Here is a 23,592-nt window from a genome sequence, read left to right on the forward strand (position 1 = left end):
CAGACGAGATGAACGAAGCCTTTAAAGTATTAACGTGACTCCGTCTCCACCTCGACTCAACTTCCCAAAGAGATCCATATTTAAACAACCAGCGGATTCCCAGCTCACGCCATCGCCGCCCATCACTCCAGACATCACTCACACACACACACACCGATCACGTGTGTGTGTGTGTGTGTGTGTGTGTGTGTGTGTGTGTGTGTGTGTGCCCACAGCTGCCAGTGTGATCAAAGCGGCCGTTATTGGAAACAATTGGACTGAAGTGCTGCCCCTTCTCCCTCGCCCTCTCTCTCTCCTCTCACCTGTCAGCCTCCATCTCCCACAATCCAACAGTGCTTCTGCACCAACGCACGGCTTTTCAACACCGCTTACACTCTGCATTTTTCATTCATTTATGTTTTAGATATCAAGACTTCTTATAGGTGTCGTTTGAGTTTAACACACACACATATATTCTTATTATACGAAGAGTGGACCACGAGTCTACACCTGCAATGTGTGGACGCCTGCTTCTAGTCATTAAAAAAAATCAGTTTTCTCTTAATATTACTGCAAATGAGCTTTTTAATTTGAAGAACTTAAAGAGTGACTTAACTCTAAATAAACGTTTGTTCATACGGTTCGTTAGATAAATGAAATAAATCATTTATTCTTGATTTAAACAATTCAATTTTCATCCAATTTGTTGATTTGAATTTTTTATTTATTTATGTATTTATTTTATTTATTTGCTAATTAAATCCAATCATTTCAACACTACATTAGTAAATATAATACACACACACACACACACAGTGACTGACATCTGGACCTGCATGCGTCACCATGACAACGGAGGGCAGAAGTTTGGGATCCGTCTCCAGGTACGGCAGCGCTCCTCTGGGAGACGTCTCCTTGTTATTTACACCTCCTCCTCTTTCCCTCATTCTCAAACTTTCCCCCTTTTTTTTCTCTGCATGAATTCCATCTCCCGTCTCCTCCTCCTCCTCCTCCTCCTCTCCTGCAGCGTTCGGCGTCCCTGACAAAAGCCTTGAGCGGCTGCCAGCGGCCCTCCGAGAGCCGACTGACTTCCTGCTAAAAATAAGAGCCGGGAGAAGAATCGGCGGTGAGAGCTGCCACGAGGAGAGAGAGAGGGAGAGGGAGGGAGGTGGAAGAGTTTTGAAGGAGGAGGAAGGAGAAGAAAAACAAAAAGAAGATGGCGGATGGAGAGAAGGAGTAGAAAGTTTACCTGCTCAGCTTGAAGCGACTAATGAATCCACTAAAAAACCTGTAAAATCTGCTGTGAACACGCGGAACAGCAGGCGCTACATTAATCTACTGTACAGGACGGGGCGTTCGACAGCGAGGGGAATGTGAGAGAGAGAGGAGGAAGAGGAGGAAGAGCGACTACAGAGGCAGCAGCAGGCGCGTTTGGCTTCGGTTTATCTTTTCTTTTCCCGTCTCTCCCGTCGCCTCGCTCGCCGCTGGAGTGCAGGCGAGCGGATTTGCAGCTCGCGCTCCCTGCAGTGTGTGTGTGTGTGAGTATGTGTGTGTGTGTGAGTATGTGTGTGTGTGTGTGTGTGTATATGTGTGTGTGTATATGTGTGTGTGTGTGTGAGTATGTGTGTGTGTGTGTGTGTGTGTGTGTGTGTGTGTGTGTGAGTATGTGTGAGTATGTGTGTGTGTGAGTGAGTATGTGTGTGTGTGTGAGTGTGTGTGTGTGTGTGTGAGTATGTGTGTGTGTGTGAGTATGTGTGTGTGTGAGTGTGTGTGTGAGAAGGGGAAGGACAACAAGTTCTCCCCTCTTCTCTCAGAGACCAGAGATGAATACACAAAGGCCTGTTTTTGATGTTGATGACGCCGCCGATGATGATGATTATGATGATGATGATGATCGTGTGGCCTCTCAGCACGAAGGTCACTTCATTCCTGTCATGGCGATAAGCCTCTCCGACTCCGGAGGAGGAAGAGTTCCCTTCAACGAAGTCCGCCAAAAGGAAACATTTAAACGCTAAAGCTGCTCTTCATTGTGACGCATCGGGTTTTAATACGATCGGATGTCCGATATGCTGCCATTTAATGCTGATTTATATCACATTATAGTGTCATTCACAAACAAAGACCAGTCAACGAGCCGAGAGCTTCCTACTTACGCAACAAACCACAGATCGGCCTTAAACATAGAAAAACTACAGAGAAGCTTAAAGTCAGGAAATGTCTGCTTCAGAAAAATCTCCATCCAACCATCAAACCGTGTGACGTAGATATAACGTAACGTAGCCTGGTTCGTTGAACCGCTCGGATACGAACCAGGACGAGTCTGTCGGAGCCTCACAGAAACCTGACCCACATCCACAAAACCACATCCCACTTAGACCAGGACCAGGCTGAACCACAGGCTGGTTCTGTTCTCCACTCTGGTCACAATGGAAGCTGCACTCGACTGGTTTCTTTGTGTGAAAGTGCAGGGGATCAAATAAAAGTCGAAGCCGACAGATTGTCCTTGAACTCCGACGGGGAGAAGAAAAGACGTATGATTTCTGGGCATGCTCGGAAAAATGATCGGAATGTACGTTTTTTTTTTAATTTGTGTGTTTTAAAAAATTTAAATTAAAGTGAAGTCGGTTAAAAGAAGAAAGGCTTCCAAGTGTTCCTAAGAACCCTTACACTGACCCGGGTCTCGCCCCAGACCTGGTTCAGACCCCCCCCCCCCGGATGCTAACCTAGCCAGTCGTTGAACTTCTTGACCTCGGAGGGCAGCCCCAGCTCGGTGAAGTCGCCGGCGTGGATGAACACGTCGCCGTAGGGCATCTGGATGCTGTCGGTGCGTGAGTGCGTGTCGGAGATGCAGACGAAGCGGGTGTAGCCCGGCGGCTTGGGGGTGTCGTGGGGCATCGGGTCCACCCTGAAACAACCAGGAGCAGACCAGGAACGTTAGAGGAGGGAAGAAAGAAAAGAAGGGGGTCACTGCTGAAACAATACCATGCAAAGTCTGACAATAAAGCTGAATTAGTATCCAGCAGAAAATCTTCCCCACAGACGAGGAGGAGGAGGAGGAAACAAGTTGTACAGCGATGGATAAAAGAGAAATGTGCTGGAGATAGAAAAAAAAAAGCACAAAGCGGAGATATAGAACGTCCTGTGGGATTTCTCCGGCGAGCGTGCGGATCGCCGGGTCTCCAGGGGGGGGAGTCGGGGGAGCTGGTGAATAACCGTGGCCCACTTTAGTGAGCGCTCCTCCAGGTACGATAACACCCAGCCAGCTCCTCTTCCTCCTCCACATCCCCACCACAAGAGAGAGGAAGAGGGGGGTGGGAAAGGAGATAGGCATCCATATAGGACGGCAAGTAAGAAGTACAGATCAGAGAGCCTGGAAAAGTGTGAAAACAGACTTAAAACTAAAGCTGAACTTTTAAAAGCAAGAACCAACAAACTGCATCACCATTAAATACCCTAAAATACCATTAAACAATATGAAAGGACAAAATACATCATGTTTTTTTTCCCACAGGTTTCATATAACATATCACAAGCTTTTCCCCACGTATCACCTGTGTTGTATTAGCCTCGTCAGCCCGGCTCCCCTCCCTTTGTTTGCTCCACCAATCAGATTGCAGCCCGCCCTCATGTTGGACCTGTGCCTGGTCGCCTCGTTACTTCCAGGTGAATTTAGTCTGCTCATCCTCCTCAGTCCAGCGTGGTTGTTCCTTCCTTTTCTCTCCTTTGTTTCTGTTTTCTGTTGGTTTTGGACCAACGTTTGTCTATAAAGTTGGCTTTTTGTTTGCCTCCATGTCAGAATGTGTTGTTTTTGACATTAAAAACCTTTTCATGGTGCAAATAGTGGCCGAATCCCCGTGAGCATGCTGATTATAATCCTTTGTTGGAGGGGTGTTCGGCTCCTGAAAGGCTTCCATGAGAGAACTTACAGTGGGATGTGGAATTTTCATGTCGTCCCATTTGTGAGGAGTAAATGTTTCTGCCTCTCGGTTCATATGATGGAGCCTCTGTGTTTATATCCTTACCTTCATAAGTATATCGGGGGCGACTCATAACACTCAGCTACAGTATGTTAGCGCCATATGGTTCATATTCTGCTTTTTGCGGACGATGTATCGTCTTTAATGGATAATAGTTTCTGGTTGGAACCTCAAAATGTAAAAGTCGCTGCAGTGAGATGAAAACAGAGAATACTCACATGTGGACGTGCGGCGGCTGGAAGCGTCCCTGGTTGATGTTGTAGAAGGTGAAGGCCTGCGTGGGGTTGGTGCTGTACTCGTCTACCTCTACCGCCGTCCTGGCGCCCCGCTGGGCCTGGGACTGGGACTGGGCCTGGGCCTGGGACTGCTGCCTTCTTGCTGCCATGATCTCTGACAGGGTGAAGGCCATGGCACTGTGGGGGGGTGGTGGGTTGGGTCGGGGGAGTCTGAAGTCTGTGGTTGGATTATCTGAGCCTTCGGGGGAGGTCGAGCAGATCGTCCGGACCCGAGCAGAGTCGGCAGCGGCGGCTCTGAGGCGTCCTGACGGGCTCAAACCCTCGCTGAGCGAACCGTGACGGCGAGCCGAGGAGAGAACATCACCACCTCCTTGTCATCCTCCTCCTCCTCGTCTCCGTCGTCTCTAAGCCACCTGAGAGTAAAACAACAGAGCTGGTGTGAAGGGAGAGTGTGGGGGAAGATGGGAAGCCAAACACTTTGAACATAGTCATGGTGACGTCATCCGTTTGGTTTGTGGATGACGGTTACTGCACCCAAACAGGATCTGGATCCATGTGGATCTGGATCCATGTGGATTCTGGTGTGAAGCTGCTAACAAAGTTAGCTTTTATAATTCAAGGTTCAACATACGAGATTGTGTCACAAGCCAAATGAAAGGTCGATCTTATATTATCGGTATCAATAAAAATAACAAAAAAAAACAAGATCCATCTTTTATAAATGAGTATTAGGATCCTCCCAGACAACAACATGAGAAACACAATTAATTCCTTCTGATGATACAGGAGGAAAGTGGCTGTAGAAGGCGTGCGAACCCTTGAAAATAACCCGATTAAACATTCGCAGACGACTCCCTCCTCTAAATGACAGACGTGTTGATGCTTCTGAAAGCCTGCAGTAGATGAAATCTGATATTTAAATGCAACAGAGACATTTTCACCTTGAACAGGAAGCCAAATGAAAAACACGTTAGTCAGGCTGCAAATTGCATCTGGAGAGTGATTTATTAGTCACGACTGTTTTCTGAGAGTTTCCGGTATGTGTACAGTATGTTCTTTTCATTTCTTTGCTCCAGAGAGATAAAATAATACATGACTTGATGAAATCCTTTAAATCCTCGTCTTTGGGACGGGAGGCCTGCAGGTCCGTGTGGAGAATGGATTCGGCTGTGCGGCTGTTTTTTTTGTCCGGGGTTCTGCCGCCTGCTGAGAGCGCCGGCGCTGCAGACTGAGGTGATAATTTAGGGGGCTTTTTTTTTTGGCAAAAGTCCTCCTGGACCGCCAGGCGATGTCGGCGCGCCATCTCGACTCGCTGCAACCTCACACGCCGACGTGACAGATACACACTTCACACCGCTGTGGCTGTGTGCGGCAGGCAAATCCCAGCATGCTCTGCAGCCGTGAGGAGTGCATACATTATGTGTGTGTGTTCTGTTGTCGTGGTGACAGTGACAGCCGCCGCCGGCGTGAGACGGGAAGATGTGATAGCAGATGCTGTGAGATTAAAACATCACGACACCCTCGTTTTATTTTCTACGACTAAAAGAAAAGTTCTGGGATTCTCCACCTTTTTATAATTTCTCATCGTTAAACATTTCACCTTCGAAAATAGTGAGAAAAAAAAATATGACCAAAAATCAGGAAAAAATATTTTCCTCACCACATGAAGCTTCAACTGGTGCTGATTTTCTTTCTTTCTTTTTTCTTTTTTCATTTCAAAAAGCTGATTTCGCATCACTTCACGCGAGGGAACGTTAGCTAGCTAACGCGTTAATCCGCTACACGCTGATGTGTTGAAATTGCCAATGATATTCAAACGCATTTGCATATATAAAAAAACAAGTTTTGTACATTAGCAATAAATATATATATTTATTTTCAATTTAATCTAACTGCTCGGCAGCACCACAGCCCACTAGATGGCGCTACCAGCCGTTTATTTTAAGCGCAATTCTCGGCTTAAAAACAAAGTTTAAAATAACAAAAACTCTGAATCTACTGATACAATCTGCCTAAAGCAACATTGGTCATTAAATTATGTTTGCTGACGACATTGTTTTCTACATTGATAATAAAAAATAAAAAGGTGGAAGGAGATTAATTCATGGAGAATCCAGGAAATATGTGAATTACAGCGTTACAGTTACACACATGTCTGCACCGTGATGCAGAAATAAAGAGGAACCTGAGCCTGCTGGTCCTGGATCAGCCGGTGCCTTCACTTAGCTTCAGTTTAGACCCTTCACTCCTAACCTCCTGAGGATAGACCCCCCCAGGAACCTCTGCCCCCCCCCAACAAACCCACCACTGCTCTGTGATAAAACCTGCAACAGGTCTGACTGTCACCGGATCAATAAAGTTGATCTCATCTGATCCATAAAGTTGATCTCATCTGATCCCTGGAACGAGTTGGTTCAGCTTCTCATCGTGGTCCCCCCCCCAGCCTCCGGTCTGGATCCTGAACCAGACGGACCCCCGCCGAGGCGACACCCGGGGGCTTCCTCAGCGCTTTGCATCACGTTGTGCCCATTTTACAGTCTTCTCTGTCTTAGTGTCTTTTCACTCGTTTTGCATCTCTTTATAATTGGTCTGCATCTCTTTGTGGTGGTTTTGCATTGACTCCTAGTCTGGTCCAGTGACCCCTGACCTCTTGGTTCCCTTTCATCAATCATCAGTGATGACGTCCGTCCAAACAGTTTCATGATCAGGGGGTCGACCTGAGTCTCAGCCTCTGAACCTCTAAGTCAGCCAAGTCAAACCGGAGCAGATCCAGGACCAGAAGGAGACGCTGCGTGATTAACATGAAACTGCGTGCACGATCTCCTCCGCGTGCACGGACACGCACAGAAGATAAAAGTGATGCTGTATTTACATTCACCTCTAATCAGGATATTTCTCTGTGTTAATTGATTACAGCAGATGATTTAAGTTCCACAGAACCAAACTTTGGTCCCGCGTCCAGCAACAACTGGCTCCTGGTGGTTCCGGTCCAGACCCGAACTGCGCTCCGACACTTTCGGTGCGGATCCGTCTCTCACATTAAACGGTGTTGCCCCGCACATCTGCACGCCTTATTTCATTTAAACTAAAACCCACACCGTCAGAATCCTCCAAACCGGCTCGGCTGGACCAGGATCCCCGAGGCGCGGAGGACCCGCGGAGACACGCGTCTCTGCTCCGGGGTTTGCGTGCGCATGCAACGGGATAAAAAGACACCTCTGCATGAATGTGGAAGATGAAGAGATGAAGAAGAGGAGGACCTACCTGCTCCGGGATCAGCCGCTGCGGTGGGATGATGATGCGTCCGCGCGGACTCAGAGACGCGCTGGTCAGTTTGAATGCGAACCCCGTGATGCACCGGCGGATGCGTTTCTTCTCTCTCTCTCTCTCTCTCGCTCTCTCTCTCTCTCTCTCTCTCTCTCTCTCTCTCTCTCCATGGAGGAGGAGGAGGAGGCGGAGGAGGAGGAGGAGGAGGAGGGAGGACCGGGAGCTGCTGCGCGGCTCCACAGAGCTCATTCCCGGTCACATTCCCCGTTAAGGGTCTCCCGCTGGGGGTCAGGACCAGGACCGGGTCCAGGATTTCATTAAGACTCTCATTCTCCCACCAGCCCCAATACACATTAAATTATTATTATGATTTTATTCTTACTTTCTGTTCATTTGTATCTTCAAAATGAGGATTTTTAAACACACTGACGGATAGAATTTAATATTAAATAATAATAATATAATATATGTCGGCTATATTAAATTAATTGCATTATATTAACACACACACATGAAATACCTTGATCTTCAAAGCTGTTGTGTTTGTGTTGTATTGTAAATGTATTATTTTCTGGTATAATAGAATATATAATACAATACAATAAAACACTTGTTTGTTCCATAAAACACTGAGAAATCATCGTCTTCAAACTGCTGCTTTAAATGATGATCTCAACAGTGATTTGCTGCCTGATTTAATTATCGGACTGATCGTTCACACTGTTAACATCGATTAAAGATACTTTTACTTCTGTAAAAGTAGAAGGAAGAAAAAAAGACGTATAGTTTGTGAAATGAAGCTAAAGTGTTGAATTACGTCGTATAAGTACGTTTAGTTGACGTTTGGTTTCACACAGGTCACAAACGGCGGTCTCCTGTGTGAAAGTCGTGTTTGTTTCGACGCTCTTGTTCCGTAGGGAACACCTGAAAGGGGCGGGGCTTAGCCTCTATAGGAGGAGTTATAGTTAAAGGAGTTGGGCCGTAACACCTCCCTCATTGACAACTGTCATGGCTGATAACATGTTTTTAACAGTAATTGAAATGAAATGTAAGAAGTTTAAAATCTGGATCTGAAAAATGCAATATTTCCCTGTTGACTGTAGTAGTACACGGTAATTGCAAGTATACCTCATACTTGCTCCGTTCCCTTCCTTCCACCTCTGACTCAGTGATTCGTCTCATTGTTGATCAGGACTCAACATCCTCTTTGTTTTTGGACAACAAAATTCGTGCAGAAATGAGGAGAAAAAAGAAATCCCAGTTGTGTGTGGTAAACCGGCGATGGAGGGATGACCAGTCAGATTAGGGCTTTGCAGCGTATCACCACCTCCGCTCCGGTTTACCTGCAGGTAATTGGACTGGGATTTAGGCCGGTTTAACAAATAGACCACAATCTGGAGCTCAAACACATGGATCCGGTTTGGGGGGTTAGGAAGCATCTGGGAGGCTCAGGCTGGAGTCAGCACGCCCTCTGCTGGCCGGTTCACTGCACAACACCCACCAGGGTGAGGTCTGTGAATGATGTTTATTGTGAAAATATCCCAAAAACAAATTAAAAATAACATTGCGTCAACATTTTACTGATATTTTCAGCATTTTTGATCAACATCCTCCTCACGTTGATCAAAAACCCCTTTTTCAGCTGAAAATCTCTTGTTCGTACTTAAAGCCTTTAGGCAAGGCAAGGTAAAGCACATTTCATACACAAGGCAAGGTAAAGCACATTTCATACACAAGGCAGTCTCAAAGTGCTTCACATTATAAAAATGTCATACAATAAAGTGAAAAAAAAATAGAAGGATTAAAAGAAAATAAAGGCAAAATTAAAATGCAAAAATTTTAGATACTGAGTCGTCAAAAATGACCTCGAAAGTTTCGACCGTCACAACGTTTTTGGGATTGGTTCGGACTCGGTGTGCGAAGGCCGACATACCTACGAAAAGTGATTGTGGGAGGTGCCTCTCAGGAAGTCAGGTGTCGAAGTATAAACGACAACAAGTCGTTGGAACGAAACGGTGATGTGTAAATGGAACGAACGTAGGACTTTCACGCAGGACTCCGCCGTTCGTCTCCCACGTGAAAACCGGTAGCCATTTTTACGATAGCTACGCAACTTTCATTACGTACTTAACGATCTTAACAACCCTCTCCTTTTTTTTGCAAGCAAATGGCATCAAGATATCAAGTTGTCATGGAAACCGTTACCTGAGGATATAAAACACAGTCGAGCCTTTTGGCCTTGAAATGTGAGGTTCACGTTTTTCTTGTACTGCTGAGCTACGGCGGGAACTCCCCCCCCCCCCACCGATGAAACTCCTGCATCACACCGCATTGTTGTTAATGTAAGAGTGACTTCATAAAGGGATCTCCTGTAAATGTAAATGTTCACCCGGGCATCGTTTTGAGACAGAACTCCTTTCTTTTAACCGAGAACTGAATCCATCCCGATATCTCAGGATTTATTACGCCAGTTGGCCGCTGCATTTGCACATTTGTACTTAATTTCAAGATTCATTGTCGGCTGTTAATCACAGCGAGGTTATAAAACTGCTATCCAACAGATTTAGCATCGTGTGAGGTTTTTTTTTTTTGGTTGTATAGTATCAGTTATCGGAGTCGTCTGGTAATTAGATCAAACTGTGCTTCTGTCAGTCAGTCAGCCGTTAACGTTCGGTCTTTATTCCCGTGAACTTTGCAAACTGATGGGAGAAAAGGCAACAAGATAGCGGCGGGAGAGGAATCTCAGCATCTGCCGCCTGCAGATGCCGGCCGCTGATTGGACGTCCTGGAAGGACGCGTGAATATCATATGTGATTAACGACCAACAGCAGAGCAGCTGAGGATTTTACAGTAATATAGTATATATAATATAACAGGCGGTGAAGTCCGTCATTCTGTCAGACAGAACAAACATCTAAAACACATAATAGTGTAGAACAGGATGAAAGAGTCAAAATAATATCCTAGTAAAGTATGTCATTAAAAAGTATTGTATAAATACTGCCATACTATAGTAAGTAATAAAAATGTACGAGAATATCATAAAAGTCATAAAAAGTAACACTTGTTCTTTTCCTTAAAATTTCATAAATTAACAATAAAAAGCAAATGACTGTATTTCATAAAAAATATGCTTTAAAACATATCCTAGTGTAGTGAAAAAGATACTAAGTATAGTATGTAATAAAAATATTGAAACATTTGTGTCTTAAAATGTTCATATAAATGTCATTAAAATGTAAAAAATCATATAAATGTCATTAAAATGTCCCAATATAATGTCATAATAATATCATAAATACTTTAGTATTTCTTAAAAATGTAGCAATATTGTATGCCAAAATTTTTTTAAATATAGTGTCATAAAAGTATCTAACTACAGTATTTCACAGTAATTTCTTCCACTTGCCTGAAAATCCTTTCTTCAGCGTCGTGTTTTGTGGCTCCGCCCCCTCGCCCCCCTCACTTCTTCTTTCTTTCTAAGACAAAAGAACGAGTGTAAAAAAAAAAATGGATGACGACGAGTGTTTCTGATGTAGCAACCAGATCCGCTGCTCCGATTGTGTCGCTCCAAGATAAGAGCAACATCGGCAGCGTCGGCTAAAAATTATAGTTTTTTTTTTCGGGAAAGTGTACTTCAGGAGGGTTTTGTGTGGGACGGCCACATCTGAGGAGAGATTAGAGATTTAATGAGTAGATAGGAGCGTCTCCGAGGGCAACGCTGCTTCACGTTCACAAAACCCCACAAAAGACACAACACTGTTTTCTGCTACTGTTTTATTGAATCTGTTCAGTTCTGGAGTTTCATGGACCAAACAAAGCACAACACCGCGTTACACTTTCTCTCTTTGGGTACAACCGACTAACACAAACGTTAACATTATTCCTCTACAGATTGGACTAGAGTACACACACACACACACACACACACACACACACACACACACACACACACACACACACACACACACACACACACAGTCCCTTTCTCCATCACACACACACACACACACACACACACACATTCACAATAGAATACATTCTCAGGAAGAAAAAAACAAACAGTCAATTTATAAATTTTGAGCTCGTATTGAACGCTGCCCACCTCAAACAGGAAGTAGGCCGTACCATAACCAAACGTCGGTTCATAACGTCACCCAGAGGTGCTCGACACACATCGGCTGGTTTACTAAAGCGGTATGAGCCCAAATCCCGCAAAAATGTCTGCGATTTAACTGCAATAAACCGATAAAAAGGATCGTAATTTGTTTGTTCTGTCCGCAAGACGACAAGCAAGTCAAAAAACGCAGAATTTGCGTGTATTCGCGTCTTTGCTTTGATTTATATGCAATCTGGCGAACAATCTGCTTGGCCTTTGGTGTGAACGCACCTTGGGAGCATGAAGGAGCTCCGACATCCCCTCACGTTCCTCCGTAACTCTCCTCACGGAGGGTTTAGCTTCCTGAGGAGCCTTAACGCCAATCAGGGGTTTTAAATTTTTGTATCATCAGTCAGAGGAGACTGGCGACTTTTTTTTTACGCAGATAAAGTTCGCCGGCTCACAGTTGACGGAGCCGTAAGTCCGCTTTTTCGGACACACCGACGCCGGACTCCTGCAACTACATTCGCCTCCGGGACCAACAAACGCCTTAAACACGCCTTTTAGAAACTCCAGTCGCGGATATAGAGCCCGCCTTCGAAACGCGGGAACGGATTTCATAGACATATTAGTAGCACGGGGAATGACATGGAAACGTTTAGCTGGGTTATAAAAAGGAAAAAAAGCATAGTATACACACTACACTTACTGTTTGAATGGAAAGACATCGCATCTGGGTGAATTATTTTATACTGTAAGTGGTGCCATCATGCAAGAAGCTTTTATTCTGAAGCTTCTTCTCTCTGGCAGCTCGAGGACGCGTTTGAGGGGTGAAGCAGGAACCGGCGGTTACAAACAGACTAGTTTGTTTTGAGGGATCGAATGCTTCCTCTGTGCGCATTAGTGTAACGTACGAGATATACGAGAGCCGTAACCAAGAGATTTTTTTGGGGGGGTCACTGCAAGCTAACGTCGCTAACATTGCCGCCACATGTGGCACATTTTCAAAAACAACACAAAAAAAGGTTACAAATACGTAACTTAGATCTTTTTTTTCTCCTACAGTTTAAAATATAAAATTCAAGTGCAATTAAAGTTCCAAATATTAGTTACATCACATACATTTCTCTCTAAAGTAACAATCTGTCACTTGCAGGTAGTTTCTCTCATCTTGTTATATATCTTTCTTTTTTTTATTTATTTAAAAAAATTATAATATAGACTTTTCTGATTCACCCCGTTTAAAATCTCTCCCTGCGCTCGAATGGATCAAGCGCCCTCTACAGGTGGACCTGGTTTCCCCCACTTTTCTTTCAAATCTTTTTCGACGTTAAAATGGTTTTTAAGTGCACCAACATAATTTTTTCCGTCTCGTGCACATCGGGGCCAAAGAAAAAAAAAAAAAAAGAAAAAAAAAATCAAATTTAAGAATACATCCATGTACACTGTGTGGGCCGATACGTCTCGACACATCATGCGTGTACAACCCGTCTCACACATCCATATGTGCGTTGTACATCTGCGATGTGGGCTTCTGCAAGTTCTCACATGTTCAGTATAAATATTAAAAAAACAAAAAACAACAACAACACGGAAAACAAAGCAGAGCGAAGTAGAAACGAGGGGAGTGAGGGAAGGAATAAAGTCATGAATGAAGGTGAGCAGGAACATGGTTTGACCGATACACAGGTTTTGCATGATTTTGCTTTTTTAGCTTTTAACCTGGTCAATAACAGATGGGTAAATTAATTATAATAACCGCTATAAACCCTAATATGCAGGTTTACGCTCCACTACTTTAACATTTTTTATATCCATGTTGTTTCCTCGCTGTCAACATTAAAAATAATGACATGCTTGTTGCTGAAAGTGAAGATTTGTCCTTAACATGTGTATATTTTTTTTCAAAAATATTAAATTCTGTATTTAATATTCAATTGGAACCTGCAGAAATATTCTGACAACTTATAAAAGTACTAATACTGGCCTGCAAAAACCCAGATCGGTCAAACCTTGTCCACAAAGTTTGCCTGATATCCGAACAGTCAACTGCGTTACGTTCTGGTTCAATCGTCAGTCCGGCATCCACTCCAAACATTGGACTTTCCTCAACCAATCACGTATCTGCCTGAAGCTAATGGCAGTTTGAGTCGGCGGTGATGTCGCCATGACGTCGCCATGCGCCACGCTGGTTTCGTTGGGGTTATACAACGCATGTATTTCGAGAATACATGTCAATCGCGCCAATGAGCAGCACGGTGGGACAAAGGTCAAAGGTCTGGACTCTGGCAAACAAAAAGCTGCACCAGCTGGAGGGAAGTTGACGAATGTGTTACGAATTAAAAGGTGGTCAAAGATGAGGAAAGGCATCATGTGACTGGAAGAGGGTAAGTCGTAGAATGGGTACAATAACGTATTGACCAAGAGGGGAGAATTAGACAGGGGGGTTGGGGGGGACGGGTGACGTTTAGGTTGGTGGATTTGGAATGACGCAGGATGACGGGGGTCTTTAACGGCATAGCGGAGGGGCCCCCCGTCTATTTGTATGGCCTCAGGAACCTGGTGACTTTGGAGCGCAGCAGCTTGATGAAGGAGCGAGGGAACATCTCTTTGGACTCCTGAGCCGTGTACCGGAAGTAGTTCTGGGGGTGGGCCAGCACGTCAAATAGGGCCTTGATCAGCTTCTTGTCCTGTTGGGCGGCACAAGGACAAAGAGTGTCATCCAACTGGACCAACAATATGAGGAGGTGTCAATGACATTCCCTCAGAACCAAAGACTGGTGGTGCACCTTCAGTATCTCCTGGTGGTTCTCGGAGGCATAGAGCCGGCCATCTCGCACGATGTCCTCTATCAGCTGCTGGTAGTCCTCTGGAACAGAACAGGGTTCAGTGATAGATCACTTTTGCACACAAAGTCTGCAATTTAGGTCTAGATGACCTTATTTGGAGTAGATTCAGAAAACAAGCATAGTAAAAGTAGTGGTCTTGCAGATAGACCTAACAAAGCATGACTTCAGACTTTTTACTGATCACCATCATTATGGAGTTATTTCAGAATCCTTTTTATTTTAAGGTGACTCACCATCGTAGGTGACGTATGGGACCTGGAAGCCTTTGCCACTGTTGCCCTCGTTGGACTTGAACTGAATCCAGAGCTTGCGAGAGCGAGAGGTGAAGGCGATTGGCCGCTCGTAGGTCTGACACGTCTCGTAGGTGGTGATGGAGGTGGGAAGGGCTGGAGGAAAGGCACAAAGAATAGTATGTCTCCTTCTTAGTCCTGTGTTCTTTGGACCTGTCCACCGTCCCGACTTCCTGGCCTATGCAAACGTGGGCAGACTCTTTGATTATTTGAGATAATTTGTGATGCGTCAGGAAGTTCTAGAGGTGCTCAGAATCTACAGTCTCACAATCTACTGATGAAGACCATGGGATGTGGCCCAAGCTCCGAGGGAAAAAAAGAAAAACAAGTTGCCCTTGAGTGGTCCGAGATTACTGTTAAATCATCTTGAGGAACTACACAGAACCAGCACTAACCCTGTTGCCTGACAATGACCATCAACAGTCACATCCTTAGTTTTGGAGAATATGAAAAAAAAAATCCGAATTTTTTTTATTTACCACTCTTCCTCATGACCAGCACATCTCCGCACTCATCCTCGATGGGCAGGAAGATCTCCGGGACCACGATCAGAATCCGCCTCTTGTGCGGCGGGTTGATGGTCCACACACAGTCCACGTTGGAGGGGTAATCTCCGGGGTAGTTCGGAGACTCGATGTAGCCTGTGTATTCTCCCAGTTCACCTCCGCACACCTGGTCTGAGGGCAAAATAACAGAAACACTGAGCAACGAGAACCCTTTTTACAGTCTGTAAACAATGATGACGTACATTAGCACGGAGTGCAACAGCTCAAGCTACGCAAGAATGTTGACCACCAAAAGATCGCAAATGCAACATCAATGAACTGACTTTCCAAATCTGAGTGTTTGTGTCGGGGAAGCTTTACTTTTGCAGTGGGAGACGTTGGTGGCGCCGTCAAAGTCGGTGGTGGTGTTGCCTGGGCAGGTGATGCAGTAGTTTTGCCCGAACTCGGACTGGTAGGTCCCCGCCGGGCAGCGGATACAGCGGTGAGTGCTGGAGTTGTAGTAATGTCCAGGAGCACAGTGGACTGAGGAGGAACAGCAGCCAGTCAGCACAAACACACACATATAAAGTCTGACATTTTGGTGCCCCCTGTGAGGCTGAGTTTAGGAACAGCAGTGCTTTGAGCTCGAAGTTGCTTTAGTTTTGTGTTGATTTTGGCGCCCTCTGTGGCCAACATTGATAGTGTTTCAACTGAAGTTGATGAAGCATCAAGAGTAATTACATAGAAATAACCAATCTTCTCGTCTGCACATGTAGGTCATATAGACGTCTTTCACAGTTGTTGAGATATTTCATCCCAAAACGATATTTGTACAATGACCTACAGACTTACATTAAATATAAAAACACCAAATTGTTTTTTTTTTTAATAAAACACCAAATGGTTCGTTTCCGATCTTCTGGGACATTATGAACCTTCCAGACCTCTTTCATGTGGTCTGGGTTCAGGTCTGCGTTAGTTTTTATGCTCCACATATCTGGAACAAGCTCTCAGTTCTTTTAAATCAAGGCCAACTACTGATTATTGTGTGATGCTCACCTTTGGCCTCGCAGTCCCTGAAGGACACCGATCCTTCGTACTTGGTCATGAGACCCCCTCCACAGAGGAAGCAAAGGACCCGGCCTGGTTCAGGCTGGTAGGAGCCCAGCTGACACATCTGGCATGGACGGAAACCGTCAGCAGAATAGTGACCCGCCGGACACTGACCTTAGGGTAGGGACACGAGGAAATCTTCTAAAACACAGTTTGAATACATAAACTACACAATAAAAGAGCGCTCATCAGTGGAGCATCATCTTTTCGAACCTCAGCTTCAACCAAAGTGCTCATTAAGTCTTACAGAAATCAGGTCAGAGAAGTTTGCTCTTCTGTTTAGTTTTTATTTTGAGCTTCTTGCTCTTCTTGTGTTTCCTGACATCTTGGAACCATGTTGGAAATGTTGTCCTATTCATTTATAAATATGGCTGAGATTCACTGTGCATGAATAGTCACTAGGTGGCGTAAACGTAACATATTACATTTTGAAATTAAAGGCTATTTCTGTAAAACTCAACACAAACTAACCACAAAACCTTCCACCAAATCAGCAAATGCTCGTTAATCATCTCTTGCAAAACACTTGGAAAATTATGTTGTTGTTTTTTTTTGCGTCAATACAGTTCACACAAACAAAGCAGCAAAAACTACGCACTGATGGCAGTAAATGTAAAAACGCTTTTGGCTTTTTCTATGGGCAGAGCAATTTGTCATACGTGTGGTAAACACACACACACAGGTATAACAGGAAGAATGGACCATCCGGGGCTTTTGAAATTCAAGGTTCAAGGAAAAATGGTTTGCTCCATAATAAAACCAGAAGTATGTTCAGGTGAGGTAGTGATTTGACGGTGACTGACCTCCACACTGGGACACGTTCCGGGCCCCGGCGACACCCTGGCCCTCAGTGCTTGGACACGGCTCACAGGACAGCTGGCCCATCGTGTCCTGGTACGTCCCCGGGGGACACTGAACACACTGCTCCTGCTCCCCGCTGTAGAAGGTTCCCATGCCACAGCTCACTGCGAGGGTACGGCACATTCAACTCGTTACGACGTGGCATCAAACAACTACACGGACGACGAGTAGAAAACAAAAAAAAAACCTACCACATTTGCCGTCTCGGAGGACTTGTCCCGTGCTGCAGGCCTCGGCGCCGTCCGGCGCCCGGGACGGTTTCTGGGCCACCTCGTACTCGGTCCCCGAGAACTGGATGTAGAACTGCTGCTTGTTGATGGACTTCCTGAGCGTCCGCATGGCGCTCTGCAGCTTCTGCTTCACCCGTTCCCGTACACAGTCCACGTTACACAAGTCTGAGGAAAAAAGTTTTAGATTTAGAGATCATATATCATGATTGTATTCTGATTGTAGTTTGGTACCACAGGAGACTTTCTGTAAAAGTTTTAATTTACATTTTATTCTATGATATGTACTCTATGTATGCAGATGACGTCTTGTTATTCTAAGTGAAGTTAAAGTAAAACGGGGTAAGGAGGAACTTCCCACCTGAGGCTTCCTCCTCCTTCATCTCCATCTCAAACTCTGCCGTGATGTGGGAAACCTCTTTCGAAGGAGACTTGCGCCCCCGTCTGCGCTTCTTAGACGAGTCGCACTTGAGGTTGACGAAGGTCACATGGCAGTCGTCGGTGCAGGGGAACTGACCTCCTTGCAGGTGGAAAAAAAAAGAAATCCATGTGGTGCATTTCAACACTAAATGAGTGCAGTTGTTTCACCTTTTCTGATTCTGGAGGAGCTCTTTACCTTGCAGACTCTGCTTGGACGAGTCTCTGTGCTTCTCCTTGTTTCGGGGTCTCAGGTGACACTTGGCGTCTTTGATCTTGAACCTGGCCTTCTGTTTGATGGGCGGGGCAAGCGTGTCTTCAATCAGAAGCACAACACTGTTAGTCATGATGTAATACAGGTGTGTAACGTATTTTTTAATGTTATTTTTTAGCGATTATGCAAGATGACATTTTCTGCCCTTTAATTTTAGATAAAACTTTATTTACCATTAAAGGAGACGTGTTGTTCTCGTTTTCAAGTTCCTTCTTGTGTTTTGGATTTCTTGTTTACATGCTTTAAGGTCTAAAATAACTCTTTATTTTCCTCATACTGTCTGTCTGAATGCTTCTGTATTCACCCTCCATGTGAAACGCTCCGTTTTAGCGCCTGTCTCTTTAAGAACGCCTGGTCTGATTGGCCAGCGTTAGGGATAGATAAAAAAATAAATATCACACATCAGAAACTTCTCTTTGTCCCCAGAGGCTGAATCACCGTCAGACTGATGAATTTTCTCACTTCGTCAGATATTTGCTTCATTTAATGAGGAAGCTTAAAAGTTGTAGCTTGATTGGTGGACAGATGTCATGATGTCATTGGTTGGTACCAGATGTAAACGCAAGTCATATTTTGTTTTCAGGAAATAAAAAGATATAAGATTTTGATATAAAAAGTCAAAGAAATTGCATTTATGGTTAAATATGTGTGAACAGTGTTACCGTACCGGCGCAGGTGGGTAAGGCGGTGGTGGCGTTCCTCTTCTGAGGCGTTTTACCCGGCTGGACGGGAACGCCACAGCTCAGTGTGTAGCTGTTCTCCGAGTCTGTCAGAAACACACACACACACACACACACACACACACACACACACACACACACACACACACACACACATTAGACTACACTGAGTCAAGGATCACTTGGCGATGGCATACAATGCTGAGGATGAATTTCATAAACGGCGTCCTCCTGTGAGAAGTCTCAGCCATGTGACCTTAAACCTCCTTTTGAGAAATGAAAAGTCCAGATGAGAGGAATCCGGTCTTTCCATCTCAGAAGACACACGAATAAGAAATGAGGTCATAAAAGTGCGATGATTAAATAAAGAGTTTAAGGCCTCATTAGGCCACAGGAATTTTGACGTGGCTCTCTCTCTCCCCCTCTGGGCTTAGGACGCTCTCCAAAAAAGACAGAAAAACAAATATTTCACTTCATGCCTGAGAGCCATCCATCATCCTCACACCGCAGCGGCCAAGTTAAACTGAGTTTATGGGGGAAAAAACAGCGTGATCAGAGAATGTAATCGATTTACAGATGTGTGTTGAGAGTTGTGGCGGGAGGAGATCTGGGAAACGCCAACAAAATGTCAGTCTGAGTGGAGGAAGCCCCAGAGGAGCCAATCACCACGGCAACGACAGCCTTCGTCGAGCATCGGTGGCATGGAGAGGGGAAAAGGATGGGACGGGAATCTGCAGCTGCAGGTCGTCGCCACCAGAGGGCGGCAGCGTGTGCAGCATGAGAGAGAGGAAAAGGCATTTTAAAGGGATTTACAGGAGAATGAGTTGAATCTGTTAAATTTAATATAAATAATATTATATATTATATTATGTATATAAGATACACGACAAGGAGAAGGGTTTATAAACCTCACAGTCACAATGAAGTTCATCCCAGAAATGATTTATAATAATAATAATAATAATAAACACTATAATTTGTGTAGTGATCTCCCATTAATATATGCATTATTTTCCTAATTCAATAAAACTGTAGAAGAACAAGATTCATCTAAATCTGTGAGACACTGTATTTGATTTTTAGCTGGTTTGTTCACCATCTCAGATTAACACGTTAGCTACCATTCAATAATTAGCATCAGGCTGATGGTAACGTCACCAGTTCTGCAGGTTATTTGGGTCATAAACCAAACATCGAAATCAATATCGACATTCAATATTTTAAAAAAAATGTAAAAAAGTAGTGGTGCTGGAAGATAAATCCCAGGATTCATCCACATGATGCCATTTCAACACTGTCATGGCAATCCATCCAATAGTTAGTGTGTGTGTGTGTGTGTGTGTGTGTGTGTGTGTGTGTGTGTGTGTTTGTGTGTGTGCGTGTGTGTGTGTACTGTGTGTGTGTGTGTACCCACGTACCTGCGAGGAAGAGGGCGTTGGCAGGGCAGGACAGCGAGCACACCTCCGCCCCGGCGCTCTTGGTGCAGGTCAGCTGGGCTCGGGGTGCTGGCTTCCCATTGGGCAGACACTTCACCGCCTCTGAGGAACACAGAGAGTCACATCACCATGACAACCACCTGGACACACACACACACACACACACACAAACACACACGTGTCTGTGCTTACCGATGCAGTCCTTCTTGTTCCAGTGGAGCTTCTCTCCCGGCGGACACACACACTCGTAGCCGCCCTGCGTGTTGATGCAGCCGTACTCGCAGCTGCCGTTGATGATGCTGCACTCATCGATGTCTGGGACGCCAAAACAGAGAGCATCATGGGCAATGTGTGTGTGTGGAGCAATCATAAAGACATATGACACGCATAGAGGTGGACAAGAGATCAGGAGTTGAAGCACAAACTGCATCTACAGAAGCCCTGAGCGGCCAGTAAAGAACTTTTTTTTAATCTTGTCTAATCTTTAATCTATTTTACAAGTCTGATCTAAAATGTGAACAGGTGAACAAAAAAAAGTCAAGATATTTTTTCTGAATGACTCGAAAACAGGTGCTGATGTGTTTCCTTGTTTGCCTTTCAGGGCTTCCGTACTTTGACCAGACAGTTGAATCAACAGCTTTCTAACACTGTGGTCGAGCTCCAGGTGTAAACATGCAGGCCGGCTGGCCGTTACCATCCTGGACTTTGCTGGTCTGAGACCTGCGCGGACTCTCACCTCCACAGTGAGTGAGGCCGTACAGGATGTAGCCCTTTTGGCACAGGCACTCGAAGCTGCCGGGGTAGTTGATGCAGGTGTGGTCGCAGGTCCTCTCGAAGGAGCACTCGTCGATGTCTGAGGGGAGACCAGAAAGGGAACGGTGACTCATCAAGAGGTTTCCCCGTTCACATCACGGCATTAAATAAAGGTGTCACAAAACAACAAGAGGATGTGAGCTAAAAAAGGGTTAAAAAGGTCAGGTCGACTTCAATTGAGCAACAGGTTTCTGTCCCGCTGCAAAAGGTCAGACAGGAAGAGGAGGTTTACAGATAATCTTAATGACTCATATATCGACAAACACAGGCTGCTAAAGAGCTCGTCCCATTAATCACAGCGGACGTGTGTCCTAAACAAATACACGACTTCCACATTCGGCCGGGACAAGAGCTCCTTCTTATACACCGACCTGGAAAAACCGTGACCGTGACTCAATGTCTGTGTGTGTGTGAGTGTGTGTGTGTGTTTACACGTCCAGCACCAAATATTATTAACCTATCAGAGACGGAGGCCAGCGGTTTTCTTTTAAGCTCACCTGGTTTATTTCAGGCTGTTCCGCCGGCGGCTTTACAAGCTAAAAATAAGCCGTGTCATAATGGAGTTTGTCATGTGGAGGAAGTTGTTGAGGATTTTGGCTCGGCAAATATTCCAGGCAACTGTTCATGTGAGGACTCGAGCTAAACCACGAGTCAAGGTTTACATGAAGTGTGCTGGGGCACACAGAAGTCACCGGCAGCTGTCGAACATGTGCAAAATCAAAATGTTGATGCGTTTCTTTTTTTGTTTGTTGATGAGGTGTTTTGACAGTGATGTCTGACAACATCGCTCTGAACTTTAAGAACAACTTTTCTGATGATTAATCTCTCTCTGCTTCTGGTTTCTCCACCATTTCTGGCAGACGCAACAGAAATTCATTTTAATGTCACGTTGGGAGCCGATATTGTCCAGACATCGGGAAAATGGAGACAAAACCTGGCAATTGTACAGGGACAAACCTGGCAAATCGTACAGGGACAAACCTGGCAAATCGTACAGGGACAAACCTGGCAAATAATACGGGGACAAACCTGGCAAATCGTACTGTGATAAACCTGGTAATAGTAAGGGGACAAACCTGGCAATCATACGGCTACAAACCTGGCAAATCGTACAGGGACAAACCTGGCAAATCATACAGGGACAAACCTGGTAAATCATATGGGACAAACCTGGCAAATGATACAGGGACAAACCTGGCAAATCATACAGGGACAAACCTGGTAAATCATACAGGGACAAACCTGGCAAATCATACAGGGACAAACCTGGCAAATGATACAGGGACAAACCTGGCAAATCGTATGGGGAGAAACCTGGCAATTGGACAGGAACGGGAACCAAAGGAACTGAAAGTTAGACCCGACAACTGGGTGATGCGATGAGAATCTGCGTGATCGATTGACACCGTCGGTGACTCACCTTGGCAGGTCCGTTCATCGGTGAGCAGCTTGTGGCCTTTCTGGCAGCTGCATTCAAAGGAGCCCACCGTGTTCCTGCAGAAGTGGTCGCATCCTCCGTTGTTCTCCTGGCATTCGTCGATGTCTGAGCGTGGAAAACCAAAATAAGGGGACGAATATAATTAAAAACATAATTCCATTTTACAAACTCACATTTGAACACATGACAATGTTTTTTTTTACTGTATAGTTTGAACGCATCGTAAATTAAGTCAATGTGACCTCTGTGAACGTTAGCGTCAGATAACAGCTAACGTTAGCTAACGTTAGCTAACGTTAGCTAAAGTTAGCTAACACCCACATCCTTTTAGAAATGATATGCCATTTCAAAATGTTCTTGTTAATCAGTATTCCTTTTCAACATTAAGGTAAGGCATCATTAAACTTTTTCTGCAGATATAATAGCAATTACATTCCTGCAAAACATATTTGGCAAACAAAATTAAACATTTTCAACTTGGAATTTGTTTTGTGCTTTTTGAGCTGATCATCCTTTTTCTCAAATGCTTAAGCTTAAGCTTAAGTTTAAAGAAGAGAAACATCGACTTTATGTCTCGATAAATAAAGATGTGGCCGATGGAAAAAGATGGAAAGTACAAAAGTTTGAGGGAAGCGCCATTAAAAGCACATGTTGTACATTTGGAGCTTGTAGTACAAAGTTGTTTCCTGATTCCTGCCAAGAACAGAGAGGTGATAACAGGCCGTTGTCCTCCTCTCAGCCTGATTTATACCAAAAACCATCGGTATCATTGCAACATGTCCCAAACCTGCAGGCGGACGCACAAACTCAGCGAAAACAACGCTGGCGGCACGTCATGTTTTTTTAAGAACTTGATTTGAACAATTATCATCCAACACTGTATGAGGTTTGTTTCTGGAGGAGGTGGAGGAAGAGCGAGATGGGGACAATAGTCTGGCAGATTACACCAGCTAAGCCCTTTTTGATTGGTGCTCTAAGTGATGAAAACTGGGAGGGATTAACACCTAAGCCCTTGAGCCGGGGAAGAAGTCCAGCAAGACACCAGAGAAGTGGAGGAAGAGGAGGAGGGGGAGAGAGGGAGGAAGAGGAGGGAGAGAAAACAGAAGGAACTCGTATGTCGAGTTCATTGAGAGAAACAGAAAACAGACAAA

General features: G+C 44.8%; 2 protein-coding genes across 2 annotated transcripts in view; both read right to left on the reverse strand.

Annotated features, from left to right (window-relative positions):
• Positions 1-4,380, reverse strand: part of mpped1 (metallophosphoesterase domain containing 1) — a 38,351-nt gene extending 33,971 nt beyond the window's left edge. Inside the window, exons 1-2 of the mRNA XM_084039184.1 lie at positions 4,175-4,380; positions 2,703-2,884 (exon numbers count right to left, since the gene is read on the reverse strand). Coding sequence (XP_083895310.1) covers positions 2,703-2,884; positions 4,175-4,365 — 373 coding nt within the window. The 5' untranslated portion in view covers positions 4,366-4,380. The remainder of the gene's footprint in view (positions 1-2,702; positions 2,885-4,174) is intronic.
• Positions 4,381-11,219: 6,839 nt separating this feature from the next.
• scube1 (signal peptide, CUB domain, EGF-like 1) overlaps positions 11,220-23,592 on the reverse strand; it is a 56,349-nt gene continuing 43,976 nt past the window's right edge. The window contains exons 8-22 of the mRNA XM_084038861.1: positions 22,424-22,546; positions 20,927-21,043; positions 20,383-20,505; positions 20,173-20,292; positions 18,742-18,840; positions 18,000-18,116; positions 17,745-17,903; positions 17,348-17,551; positions 17,099-17,260; positions 16,242-16,409; positions 15,564-15,725; positions 15,177-15,374; positions 14,641-14,793; positions 14,348-14,427; positions 11,220-14,248 (exon numbers count right to left, since the gene is read on the reverse strand). Of these exons, the coding sequence (XP_083894987.1) occupies positions 14,096-14,248; positions 14,348-14,427; positions 14,641-14,793; positions 15,177-15,374; positions 15,564-15,725; positions 16,242-16,409; positions 17,099-17,260; positions 17,348-17,551; positions 17,745-17,903; positions 18,000-18,116; positions 18,742-18,840; positions 20,173-20,292; positions 20,383-20,505; positions 20,927-21,043; positions 22,424-22,546 (2,138 nt within the window). The 3' untranslated portion in view covers positions 11,220-14,095. The remainder of the gene's footprint in view (positions 14,249-14,347; positions 14,428-14,640; positions 14,794-15,176; positions 15,375-15,563; positions 15,726-16,241; positions 16,410-17,098; positions 17,261-17,347; positions 17,552-17,744; positions 17,904-17,999; positions 18,117-18,741; positions 18,841-20,172; positions 20,293-20,382; positions 20,506-20,926; positions 21,044-22,423; positions 22,547-23,592) is intronic.

The sequence above is a fragment of the Eutrigla gurnardus genome (assembly GCF_963514095.1).
Source record: "Eutrigla gurnardus genome assembly, chromosome: 21".
NCBI classification, from domain to species: domain Eukaryota; kingdom Metazoa; phylum Chordata; class Actinopteri; order Perciformes; family Triglidae; genus Eutrigla; species Eutrigla gurnardus.